Below are 13827 nucleotides of genomic sequence, written 5' to 3'. Positions count from 1 at the left end.
ACATACATACATACATACATACATACATACATACATACATACATACACACATACATACATACATACATACTACTTATCAAGGATTTAAGAAATTATGTTTCAAATCAATAAGTTGTAAACCCTTCCTTCTTTCTAAATTCCTTATTTCCTGTCTGCTTGGTGCTTTCTGGATTCTCCTTCCAAGATCAGGATGAGACAGGAACTCCGCTCAAAGCATAGCCAATGTCCTCCCTCCCTCTTTTGAGTCTAATCACTGCCTTCCAACTTCCCTAGTAAAAGATTTCTGCCCATTGCTGGTCAGTAACTAGGAGTCCTGCCTGAGAGAATCAGACGGTGAGGGACCTCCCTGAGGAGCTCTTGCCTGATGTCAAAAGGAGACTGTAACATGGGTGTTTTCTCTGTTAACTAAAGTTAACCTTTTTGTTGACTTAAGTGTTTTGTTTTAGGGAAAACCTGGAAAAGACGGAGCTCCTGGCTTCCCTGGCACTAAGGTAAAACATGCCCGTTGAGTAGCCATAATAGCAATCGAAGGTTATTTGAGAAACCACAATCAGGTGGTTTCAGCTCTTAAAGACTTCAGTCGATTCTATAGACCCACGGTGGGAAGGTCAACTGAACACACTTAACCCAGCAAGACCAACCCGATCAGCAATGGTATCTTGTCTACGTGAAAGTACCTAAGAAGATCTCTAACCTCATAAGGAAATGATGGACAGTTGAGGGGGTGGATATGCTAGTTCCCTGGCCTGATGAACACACAAAGTACACAATCCAATAGATACAATGTGATTATAGAGATCACAACCAGTGTGGTCTTGAAACATCACAATGTATACCAAATGTTTGCACAGCTATACACATTGACTGGGAAAATGAATTTTAAATGTTTAAAAATTAAGTAAGTCCAGACCACACATGCTTCCTACAGATACAATCGACTTGTGTCTTCTGACCTACTTTCCTTTTATCTTTTCTGTAGGGAGCCAAAGGCAACAGGGGTTTTCCTGGGTTAATGGGCGAAGCCGGCATTAAGGTAACATCCTATCTTCAGCCTTTTCCAACTGGTTAGGCATTACCTACCTTCTCAGGAACAAGCCACTGCAGCCACAGACTTTGTAAAAATACGTTAGTTGATGCTGAGTTGCTGTGAAATTTTTTCATGACTGTCTTCTGAGGTCTCCACATCGAATGAAAGCTGTCAGTACTAGGAAGCATGATATGAGCCCAGCTGACTGCTGCTTAGATATTCCTACTTAATCCCAAAGCCACTCCTGGAAAATGGGTGCGAGTCCCATCTCACAGTCAGGATGGTTGTCTCCTGTGAATCCCCATCACGTGGCAGGCTCTCGGAGACACTCTTCCTTCCTCGCCACCCCGCCGTAGTGGTTACTTCTCCGGTGGGTAGGAAGAGCAAGTGTAATCCATGATCTCACAAGTTTGCTTCACAGATCCCTGCCAGTCTGTCTCCCTAAATTTCAATTTCCTTTAGATTTTTCTGTTGTCGTCATTGTACCATTTTTCATTTCACGTTTGTTTATTTATTGGGGGAAGACACATGAATTAGAGCAGAGCATACTTGTGGAGGGCAGAAGACAACTTGTGGGAATTGCTTCTCTCTTCTACCATGTGGGTTTGAGGAATCAAAGTTGAATAATCAGGCTTCGTGCAAGAACCATCTCGCTTCCCCATACATAGTGCTCTATCATCATCATCGTCATCATCATCATGTTTCTGTTAACAAAGTATTGAGATTTAAAGCTGTGACTTGACCACTGGTCAGGAATCTAAGGGAATCATCTAGTGAAAAATGTTCCCCGTTTTCAGTGATGACAAATATGTGAAGAACCCTTGACAGTGAGCAGACATTCTATCAGTCCTGTGGAAAGACTCCTGCTCCTGAGTCTTTTCCTCCACCTCTTCCCTCTAACAGGGCTGTGATCACAGATGTCTGTGCATTGTAAAGCAAGCTTGTTCAGTCTTGAGTTAGACAGAGGTTTCTCCATGGAATAAGATAAACTTATTTTGTTGATAATTGATAGAAGTTTGAAAGGAAGGGGAAAACCTAGGTAATTTTATTTTTTTAGATCGCGTTTCTTTGAATGCATGAGAGTGAAATAATGATAGGAGCTAGAAAACAATCTTAGCTGCTAGTTGAAGCTGAGACTAGCTGGCTCAGGACTCTTCAGTGAGGTATCACCCTCTATGAAGAGGCTATCAGAAAAGGCCCACAATTGCTGGGACCCATTTGGTCATCTGAGGTTAAGTGTAGGCCTGGACCCTGTAAACCCAGCCTGGGTCACGTGTCCCTGAAAGGTCACAATCAACTAGTTATGGACCGTATTCCGCACTACCTGCTTCTGATGTGCTGCAGATATTCACCGGTAACTCACATTTGCACAAGTTTACGTTCAGACTCAACGTCTGTCTTTTAATAATCAGTCCTGGGAGAATTCTGGCTTGCCCACTTGAAACAAAAGAGGTTGGGGACGCTGGCCATTAACTACAAGCCTGGCCTGGCTATCCCACAACTACAAAGTGTGTGAGAACATGGGTGTACAGTCATGTGACCATACGGTGGAGGTGACGTAGCGAAGAGCTGGACAACAGACAGGCTAACACTTACTTCTTCCCAGCCTTGCAGACAAAGCCCCCACCTAGACAAGGGCTCTCCGGGAAGATGACATAAAGGCAATTACAAACCCTACAGTCCGGTTTACGCATTATTCCTAAATGACACTACCTTGACTGGTGACTTCCTGTCCAACGTTGCACTTTGGTTTTTTGACTAGGCTACTTTGGGCTTGCGTACTCATCTGTAGCTCTCTTTCAATTTAGGGATGGAAAGGAGACACTGGCCCCCCAGGACTCCGTGGTCCAGTAAGTACAACTACAGATAGCAATGTCAGAGTTAAGTTCTTCTAAGTACTCAGCAAATTTTAAGTCGGCACTTCGCACTAACTGTTGTGATGAAGAGAAGAGCGTTTACACTTATCAAGCAAAGGCAAAAACTTGTTGTAGCATTAGTTACCTGTTTGGCAATGGATAAATATTCTGATTCGATTGTGTTTGGTTCCTAGAATGCACTAATAAAGCATGTCTTGAACTCTGAATAATAAAAGAACAAAACCAAAACAAAAGAAAAAACCTGGCCTAGTCACAGTTTGCCCAAGGTGATCCTGTGTTCTCGGGGTGTAATGAGAAGGTTGCTGCTGAAGACAGCTAGGGTACCAGGGACCTAGAGTACTTGGTCATTCTTTGTGCATGCCCACTTTTAATGGCAGGCAGCCAAAGCTCAGCCATGGGTTTAATGCAAGTCGACAAGAACCAGTCCCTACAACCCAAGTACCACTGCACTGGGAGTATCATGCTGCCCAACACCAGCATGGATCTGATGTCACCACAGGCCTCATGAGAAGAATGAGAGGGACCACTGGCTCTCAGCTGTGGCATCTGCTCATTCCCCCAAAGTGGTTGGTCTCATACCCAATGTAGAGTTTCTATGTCTGAAGGTACAGGTTGTAAAAATGGCCCAGGATAGCAAAGAGTCATGGCGTGCACCTTATTTAAAATGAAGTTTTCAAGGCTGGAGAGATGGCTCAGAGGTTAAGAGTGCCTACTGCTCTTTCAGGGGACCTGAGTTTGGTTCCTAGCACCCACACTGGGCAGCGCATAGTCACTTGTAACCCCAGCTTCAGAGAATCTCAGCTTCTGGCCACTTTGGAAATCTGTACACATATGCACACACACACACACACACACACACACACACACACACACAATTAAAAGTAAAGTGCTGAAGGGTTGGCTTAGCAGTTAAGCCAAGAATCTGGTGTTTCCCAACACTAACATGGTGGCACATAACTATCTGGAACTCCAGTTCGGGGCCAATGCTCGCTTCTGCCCTCTGGGTGCCAGGCACATGAGTGGTACATACATACATATATACGTGCATACATATATACGTACGTATGCAAGCAAACCCTCATATATGTAAAATAAGTCTTTTTTTAAAAAAATGAAGTTCTGAGACCTTCCCCCTCCCCATGCTAACTCACTGAATGAAGGTAGGTCCCAAAAATCTGTACCTTTCTTTTTCAGAGACAAATCACCCCAAGATAGCTTTTATGGAATTGCTAGGAAATTTTGATTGGCTACTTTATTTTATGAAAGCATAAATTGTAGCAGAGTCAAATACCCAGCAGGTACACACAGAGCATTGTAGAATTTATGATGATAAGTATTGTCATTGTTACTGATACCTTTAGTGATTTAATATATGAGGCTCTTGTTACTTTATTTTTTTTTTGAGTCAGCAAATATATAAACGTGTTAGTTAAGTCACATCATTAAAACATTGATTTCTAGGGTGAAGGACATAGCTCAGTGGTCCAGAGCTTACATGCATAAGGCCCTGGATTTGATGCTCATCACAGAAAAAAAAAAAACTTAAAAATGTAGTTAAATTAAATGTAGCTCTAGCTGAAATCCTATGAAATACATGATAATTTCAGGAAGGTCATCTTCGTCTTTACATCTATCCACTTGTCTGGGCATGGCCGCCGCATTTCTGCTAACATAAAAATCTTTGAACTGAGGAAAACAAGGAAATTCCCTTTTAGGCCAAAATGAAGAGACTGAAATAAATGGGGTTGCAAGCAGTCCACTGGTAGTTATTCCTTTTATTTATTCTCTGCCTTCTCCTTTAAGACAGTGTATTATGATGCATACCTGGAAAAGGGAGATAAAGGCATGCCGGGCCCACCTGGGCCCAAAGGAGCTCGTGGCCCACAGGGTAAGGATCCATTTCTTCCTAAAGCTTTTACTGTCATTGTTCTGTCTTTCAAGGTGATGAATAATGTTTATAGAACTGTGATACTCAGAAAAAAAAAAAAACAAAAAAACAAACAAAAAAAAACGGTATATACTCACTTATAAGGGTATATTAGCCAAATAATATAGGATAACCATATTACAACCCACTGACCTAAAAAAGCTAAGTAACGAGGATAGGGAGGATGCTTAATTCTCATTCAGAAAGGCAAGTAGAATAGACACTGGAAGCAGTTCAAGAAGGGGAACACTCTGAAACACTCCACCCACCAGGGGGTCAAAGCAGATGCTGAGACTCACAGCCAAACTTTGGGTGGAGCACAGAGAGTCTTATGGAGGAGTAGGGGGATAGAAGGACCCCGGAGGGGACAGGAGCTCTAGAAGGAGACCAACAGAGCCAACAAATCTAGGTCCAGTGGTCCTGCAGAGACTGACACACCAACCAAGGACCATGCATGAAGAGGACAAGGTCCCCTGCTCAGATGTAGCCCATGGCAGCTCAGTCTCCAAGTAGGTTCCCTAGTAAGGGGAAGCAGGGGCTATCTCTGACATGAACTCTGTTGTCTGCTTCTTATCACTTCCCCCTGGAAGGACAGCTTTGCCAGGCCAAAGGAGAAGAGGATGCAGCCAGTCCTGAAGAGACTTCTTGATTGGCTGGGGTCAGTTGATAGGAAAGGAGGGCCCCTTTCTGAGGCCTAGGAGTGGGGGAGGGGAGAGGGAAGGAGTGTAGAACCAGGATGAGCTGAGGGAGTAGGCTATGATTGGGATATAAAGTGAATAAAATTTAAATTAAAAAAAAGAACTATGATAGTTTCTGTAGGAGGTAGGAAGGGAAAGTTTTTGTTTAAATAGAGATATTTTTTGAGTTTCCAATTTTCATATTTTATATGAAAATGCTGTAAGCAGTATATCTTAAAAGTTGAAGAATCACTACATCATTGACGATTTTAAAGTGGACAGGGTAGCACCTATTATCTTGTAAGCAATTAACGAATGTGATGTATTCCCAGGTCCTAGTGGTCCCCCCGGAGTTCCTGGAAGTCCTGGTATGTCCTTGTTTCTTTGAGCACACATAAAAATGCTATGTAAAAGGGGAAAACCCACTGTTCTTATAAGTTCATATTATTTATAAAAGACAAATTTCCATTTATTGATCTAAAAGGGTTCCTAGCTTCTTATCTTTGTGACCTATGAGGCCACCGAGCAAGGAAGGATATTCACTTTTTTTTTTTTACATGCTTTATGTGGCTTTCAACCGTACAACCCTTGTAAATAAGAATTTATCTCTCAGTTTTCAAATGAAAAACATGTTTATCAGAAAAAAATATTAAAACCTTACAAATGACTCTTTTCTCCAAGGATTGTCTAGGCCTGGCCCTAAAGGATCCCTCGGATGGCCAGGCTTGAAAGGAAGTAAAGGGGAGACAGGACCCCCTGGAGAATTCACTATTGGCCCTGCTGGACCCCCGGGATATCCTGGTTCACCAGGTCCACCAGGCCCACCAGGACCTCCAGGAAGTCCAGGTAAAGATATAAAATGGGGCTGTTTAGGTGTCTGTTTTATTTGTGACAGATGGTGCAAAGAACAGCTACATGAAACCCATGTAAACTCAGGCCCGTGCTGCCACGCCTGTAGGACAGTCCCAGAAAGTAGAAGATAAAACAACAATGCGTCTTTGTAAGAGCTGTTTAGCATGCATCTTCTCCACTGTGGCTCAACTTGTTAAGGCTCATCTTCCACCAGAAGAATGAAGGGATGCAGGAAAAATCATATGTGTATTGAAAATTTGCTTTTTGGAAAAACATATATAAAAATTAACCGTTTGTGTGTGTGTGTGTGTGTGTGTGTGTGTGTGTGTGTGTGTTTGGTGATAGTGTTGGGCTTTTCTATGTTTGTTTTGTGTCTTCTCAGTGTTGATAATTGAATCCAGGGCCTCATGCATCTTGTGTGTATCAGACAAGCACTTTAGCCACTGAGCTATCCCCTCAGACACCCCCACCCCCAAACAAAACTGAGCTCTCATGGTGTCTTTTCCTAGGTGACATTAGTTTTCAGCCGGGTCCACCTGGTGACCGCGGAGTGCCAGGTGATATAGGACCTCCAGGAGACCCAGGAGTTGATGGACCCAAAGGTTTGTTCAAACCCAGCGTTGTTCTGTTAGAAAGGTCCACTCCCATCACCGCTTCCTCAAGACAGCAGTGATCTTAAACAGTCAGAAAGTGAGTCCTTTCCTAAACAAATTACCTAGAAGTAGTCACTTAGGTAAGTAGTCACTTACCTGTAAGTTGGTAGTCCATTTAACATGCAATGAATCGCTGGCTAAGCCTAAAACACGAGCCTATCCTGCCTGCATAGGGAGAGACTGGGACGGTAGATGCTTTGTGTAGACCTTACACTTCCCCTCTCAAAAAGCTACAGCTCACAAGAAAGTATCACGCATGAAACTGTGAGCCAATACAAACAGTGATCAGTTCCACAACATTAAAAAAAACCGTTTAGGCCAACACTGGTGGGCGGGGAATACCCGAGCTTTCTGACCTCTCCGTGTGGCTGGCAAGCAATGCGTGCACTGTCCCGCTGCAGGAGAGCCCGGCCTCCCGAGTGCACAGTGCCCCTGCGTCCCAGGGCCCCCCGGTCTCCCGGGATCTCCAGGACTAGATGGTGTCAGAGGAATCCCAGGTATGGACACTTTGCATGAAAAAAAGGGTAGCTTTGTAGAGACAGAAAATTAAACACCACGGGACATTTAAAAGAGCATTAGGTTGCAGGGATGCCGTAATGAATTTAAAGAGTTCTGAAGACACTAGGCTACCATAAAGTCAGCCAAAATCTCAGAAGCCTGGTATCTTGGCCCTGTTACACCTGGGAAACTGAATTCTATCGAAATTCAGGGAAGGAGGCCTGCAGGCACATTGAGAGAGGGGCCTGTCAGTCACTCTGCTCTAGCCGATTATACTCTTCACTATTTTAAGCCCTTTTTCAGGAGAAAGATTTTATTTAAAAAGATTTTAATTTTATTTATTTTTGTATTATTTATTATTATATTATGTTTATAATATATTATATTTATTATTATAATGTTTTATTTAACGTTAGGTGCTAAATCAAATTTTTTATGGGGAAAACCTTACCAGCTGTGTTAGCTTTCCATCTCTAAGACAGATAAAGAATCGCACATTTGAAGAGCTAAATATCTGAAGAGAGTTTTTTAGCACTGACAACAACGGCTAAAAGTTGAAAACACATCTATAAGTCTAAAAGCAAGTTAGCTAAAAAAAAAAAAAATTGATAGCTTAGCCAGATAATAGTCAAAGAAGTTTTAAATGAATCTATACCTCTACATTTATTTATTGACATGTATATTGTATGATTCTAAAATGGTATATATATGAGTCTTAGGATTTTATGAATGTAAAACATGTACAACATCTACTAAAATTGAGTAAACATTATCTTTCTGATGGTAAATTTACAGATGTTACTTGCTTCTGTATAGTGTTCTTTCAGTGAGCACATATTATTTCTATTATGAGAAAAATAAGTATAAATATATGTGTCCTGAAACTTACAAGGACAAGAGGACTGAAAAGCTAGGATCTAAGTGTTCCAGCTGACAACTTTTGACTGCATGGATATTTTAGGATGGAAATTGTCTTTCTGTTCTCACAAGGAAATGTATTTCCCCCATACATTGGCTCTACTTAGTAGCTCATGATAAATTGCTTTGCAGGAGGACGAGGTGCACCTGGTATGAAAGGAAATCCGGGGTCCCCAGGAAGTGCAGGTCTCCCCGGATTTGCAGTAAGATTTTGTGGTTATAAACTTAAGCCTCAGCTTGGCAAGCTGAGCCCTCTGAAAATATGATTGCATCTCACATAAGTCAGCAGTTCATGGCAAAGTGTAGGTCTTTAATTGGAAGGTACTTCACAGGTATGAGTAAATGAGCAAAGCAGTGAGTTTATTTATCCATATGTCATCTTGAGTGGCAGCAGAAACAGGAATCAGATCATTGCCCTCAGCTGAGTGTGGAAACAGAGATTTACTATAGATAGATTTTAGGGGCTCTGGGGGAGCAATGAAAATGTTTTAATGCTGATTATGGTAAATATCATTGAATGGTACTTATATATAATTATAAATGCATATGAAGGATCATTTTTATAGTATGTAATTTATATGTCGATATAACTATTAAAATTACTGATCATCTGTCATTATAGTATGTTATATATAACCTTGTTATTAATACTATTCATTATTATAGTGAATCAGCACGTTGTGCCTGATAACTAAGAGATGCATGTTAGAATTCACCAACGTTCAAACAGCGATAATTATGATAGTGGTGTGGCATGCAGAATTTCTATTACTATGTCCCTCTCAAGTGATTATTGTTTGTACTTTACTGACTTGTACTGTCTACCTGGCTTCTTTTTCTGTTCGGGAAGTTAAAAAACAAAACAGAACAAAAGAAAAGAAGTAAAATGTTTGACATTGCATTTGTGGGACAGAAGAGTTCATAACAGCTAAGCTTGGTGGCTTACACATGTAATCCTAACACTAGATACTGAGACAGGATGACGGTGTCTTTAGTGTCAACCTGGCCTACAGTTTGAGAGCCTGTCTTAAAAAGCAAGCCCCTCCACCAAAAGTAATGTATGCCAAGAGATGGCCACATCTATCTAGTCTTTACCTCTAGAGCAGAAGAAAGACTCGGAGACTAAGGGCAGCTCGTGGGCAGTCTCTGTGGTACGGGCATAGGGTTGTCTACTCAACCACAAAGCAGCTTCATGGGCTTAGTGTCACACTTACAAATCAGGCTCTAACGTGTGTATTTAATAGCATGTATACAGTAGATGTTTTATATAAACATACACATTCATATGTCTATCAACATATAAATATTAAATGTGTTTTGGGGGAAATCCATGTTTACTAAAATGGAAAAGTTCTTCCCGATAATGTCTTAATGTTTACCAAGGACAGTTCTACCAAAACAGCAGGCCGACTCACTTTTGTATCGCCCTAGGGATTCCCAGGTGACCCAGGACATCCAGGAATTAAAGGGAGCAAAGGTGAAACACCCCCACCCTGGGGACAAATGGGTGACCCAGGTGATCCTGGACCCAGGGGCCCGCCAGGGAGAAGGGGCTTCGATGGAAATCCTGGACGTCCAGGAGTGAAAGGATCACCAGGACCTAGGGGTGAACCGGTTCGTACTGAAGAATCCTTTCACCTCTCCCACCCTTTAGTGAAATGTTAGGAGACACTGTAACCACCAAAAAGTACAGCATTCTTCACTCTAGACCAACACAAGGCATCTTCAAAATAACTAAGGATCTAAGCAAATATGCATGGCATTTTGACAAAATAAGTACGTTCCTTTCAGCAGCTTAGCCTAGCTGTAACTCTACACTTACTATGGTTCACAACTTAAAATTCAATATGTAGATCAAATTCATTTGTAGAAAAGAACAAAAATGTCAGAGTAGACTACGGCTCAGCTGGCAGTACCCTTCCTAGCACAGAGGAGGCCCTGGATTCGACCCTCAACACCAAAAACTGTTCATCATTGTGCATGCCTATAATCCAGCCATGGAGGATGTGATAGCAGAAGATGTTCATGGTCATTCTCAGCAACATAGGAAGTTCTAGGCCAACACGGCCTATGTGAAATTCTGTCAAACAAAAAGTAACAGAGAACCAGGGCTGAAAAGGAGGAAGGGAAAGGAAAGAACAGAATGTTACTTACTCACATAGAAAATTTTTAGTAAACATTTCTGGGGCTATTCCTATTCTTCTAAGATAAAATATTTAATGGTAAATAAAGTCAAATAAAAAAATGTTTAAAGCATTTCATTTTATGCAAATTTTATTCTTTTCACTGGACAGAATGTCTCACACACCCAACTAAAAATGTCATAGACTGACAAACCAAGGGTCTCCACGAAGGACTTGTGAGAAGTTTATCCAAATTAGTTTACAACAATGCCAGCTTCTCTGCTTCTCCAAGTGCTAATCAGATTTATCTAATAAAAGGGACCTCATCTGGGGCAGTTTGGAAAAACTTGGTAAGCAAGTTTGAAGAATTGCTTACAGATACTCACATGCACGCGCGCACACACACACCACACACACACTAATTTACAGACTCTCTAACAAGTTAAATTTTACTTTCCCAGATGTACATATGGTAGACTATTTTTCCTGATACATCTAAAGACTAGCCTGTCTGGTCCCCCTATTTGGGCTAATAACAATCTGTGGTAAGGAGACACTGGAGTGAGGCACTACCAAACATGTTCTTGTTGTCATAGGCTCTGAGTGGAAGAAAAGGGGACCAGGGACCTCCAGGAGCACCTGGATCCCCAGGGCCACCAGGACCTGAAGGACCAGCTGGACCACCAGGCTATGGACCCCAAGGAGAACCAGGTCCAAAGGGAGCCCAAGGAGTCCCTGGAGCCCGGGGACCACCTGGAGAAGCCGGTTGGTTAGTTTTTTTCCAGTCTTGCTTTTCTGTGAAGTGGGAGACAATTCCCACAGCCAACAAAGCTCCTTCACAACTAATAAATATACATGCAGACTTGTTCCTGGCAAATATGTCTCCTCAGAGACTGGGACAGGACAAGTAAAGACACGACAGACAAAATCCTGTTTCCCTGTCATGAGCTGCTCATCTGAAACTTCCTGTAATCATCAGTATCTATGACTACTATCAACACATGAAATGAATCCCTTCCCAAGGGCTGAGTAGAACTCAATTACAAGACACTTGAAGGAGGCAAAAAGCTACACACTTGATCTGAAGAAGTGTCTTCTCTTAGATGTGTGACTCCAGGTTACAAACACAAAATTTCAAAATATCTAAGCTATATTAAAAATCATTGATGATAGTTTTAAAGTTGATGGGACTTTGGGGACCTACAAGTACTGAAAATAATTCTTTGTCCAGGAGAAATGGGTTCTTACCATGGGGTTTTGAACAAGTAATGCCTATGTGGTCACTTATCACTTCCAAGGTCACTTCGAACAGTGATTGCCAGGATAGCATAGTCTCTATTTATACCAAGACTTGGGGACCCTTTCATAGTATTCATATATGTCATCAAGTGAACGCGTACATTTATCCACATGTATGTAAAGCTTATTTTAAGATATTTGTTTGTTTTATTTTTTCCCACACATTACTTTGGAGGCTATTGTTCTGATCCAGGATTTTATTATGCTGTATGGAAGTACAAACCTGGCCCATCAATGGATTTTATGTGGTTCAAAAGTAAATAATGGTTCCTATGCTTTTAAACAATTGAAGAAATTTTTCACAATATTCTGTTACACATTAAAATCTATAAACTTCAAATTACAGTGTTCGTACATGAGGCTATTGGAATATAGCCACACTTCTGTGTCATCTCTGGCTGCTCACAAAGGCAGAGAATGTAGTTGCAACAGATCAGAACAACAAGACCCAACTATTTACTGTCCAGCTCTTTATATAGTTCATGGACTTCTGTTTAATCCCTCATCCAACCTTCTTTTGTTCTCTGTAAATATGAATCTAAACAAAGGAGCTCATTAGCACAAAATACATTATCCAATTTTCTATCACATAGTGTGAACCATACCTTTTTTTTTTTTTTAATAAATATGTGTCTGTGGGAAGACTTACCACAAACATGGGTTAACATTAGTCACTGTGTTCAGAACATCTGCCAGGTAAGCATCATTTCCACAGGGACAGATAAGGAACTTCTCAAAGAGGTTAAGAAATCTGCCCAAACTCAAGAAGCTTGCAAACAGCAGTGCCAAATTTCAAACCCAGGCCCAATGTGCTGAGTCACTCTTGCTGTTTTGTTCAACATACCCCATTACTTTCCATGAATACCAGCCGTCCGATAAACTGGTACCCTACCACCATTCACCCACTTCATGTCTAGTATCTATTTCTGGAACAACCTTTCATTCAGTAGACCATCCTTCTGGGTTATTAATTAAAGCCAGGCTTAAACCAATGCTTATAAATATTTGCAGATCAGTTAGAAATGTTTCTACAGACTGGCCACCCCAAACTACTTTTGAAACACATAAAAACAGGGATTGGTTTTTACTTTTCTTGGGTTGTGTTTATATAAGAATTGCTTACAGATACTCATATGCATGCGCACACATTATTTCCCACTGTTGTAAAAACACACTTCAACATGCAACCCAGTCACACAACCATGTTTTCTTTTTAAGGTCTGAAAGGAGAGCCAGGTGTAGCAACACCAGTTCCAGGTCCCCCAGGCCCTCCAGGACCTCCTGGTCAGGCTGGCCCCCGAGGTCTACCTGGTGAGTACCCCTCTTGCTGAGTATAATCCATGACATCAGATGGCAGGCACTCAGACTTTCCTCAGAAAACACTACTTCCAGTATAAAGAAAAAATATAGTTGTTGGGTCTGAAAGAAAGTATAGTATAAGTGGGAACCATTCTAAAATTCCAGCTGGCAGGGGGACTTTCTGCTATCCCTGAGATTGCTCACATGCTCCCCTGGTACTCCAAAAGAGACCTGACAAAGAATGATCCCCATGGCTTCCTGTGGAAGAGCCAGCAATGTCACCCCCACGAACCAGGGTGTTTTCCTCAGCAACTTCATTTGAAAGTTGGTTTCTTTGCTAAAGTGAGTTGAAACTTAGTTTTGCATTTACAGAGGAAGATATATAGTTAAAGATATCTAGGATCATTTTTAAAGAACAAAGTTATATTTTTAAAATTTGTAGCAACTCCTAACCTCTAGCCCACGCCATAGGAATGGGAAGAAAAGATGAAAAAAACAATTATTCCATAATTTCCAGAAAGTGCTGGAATGATACGGAGAATACAGACATTTTGTTGTTGTTTCCAAATGAAGGAAAGTCACTGACATGCATATGTATGTGTTTTTAAGGTTTGCCTGGACCTGTGGGAAAGTGTGATCCTGGTCTTCCTGGACCTGATGGTGAACCAGGAATTCCA

The 13827-nt window shown here is 41.5% G+C and overlaps 1 protein-coding gene across 1 annotated transcript in view; it reads left to right on the top strand.

The window, feature by feature from the left end:
- Col4a3 (collagen type IV alpha 3 chain) overlaps positions 1-13827 on the top strand; it is a 118257-nt gene that overhangs the window by 72297 nt on the left and 32133 nt on the right. The window contains exons 16-28 of the mRNA XM_055616488.1: positions 447-491; positions 980-1033; positions 2836-2877; positions 4708-4792; positions 5841-5876; positions 6190-6354; positions 6870-6962; positions 7415-7510; positions 8562-8632; positions 9861-10043; positions 11149-11317; positions 13070-13162; positions 13760-13822. Of these exons, the coding sequence (XP_055472463.1) occupies positions 447-491; positions 980-1033; positions 2836-2877; positions 4708-4792; positions 5841-5876; positions 6190-6354; positions 6870-6962; positions 7415-7510; positions 8562-8632; positions 9861-10043; positions 11149-11317; positions 13070-13162; positions 13760-13822 (1195 nt within the window). The remainder of the gene's footprint in view (positions 1-446; positions 492-979; positions 1034-2835; positions 2878-4707; positions 4793-5840; positions 5877-6189; positions 6355-6869; positions 6963-7414; positions 7511-8561; positions 8633-9860; positions 10044-11148; positions 11318-13069; positions 13163-13759; positions 13823-13827) is intronic.

The sequence above is a fragment of the Psammomys obesus genome, unplaced genomic scaffold, assembly GCF_907164565.1.
Source record: "Psammomys obesus unplaced genomic scaffold, mPsaObe1.curated_primary_1811, whole genome shotgun sequence".
Taxonomy (NCBI): Eukaryota; Metazoa; Chordata; class Mammalia; order Rodentia; family Muridae; genus Psammomys; species Psammomys obesus.
Note: the sequence above shows the minus strand (reverse complement) of the source record. Positions and strands in the feature narration are given on the sequence as shown.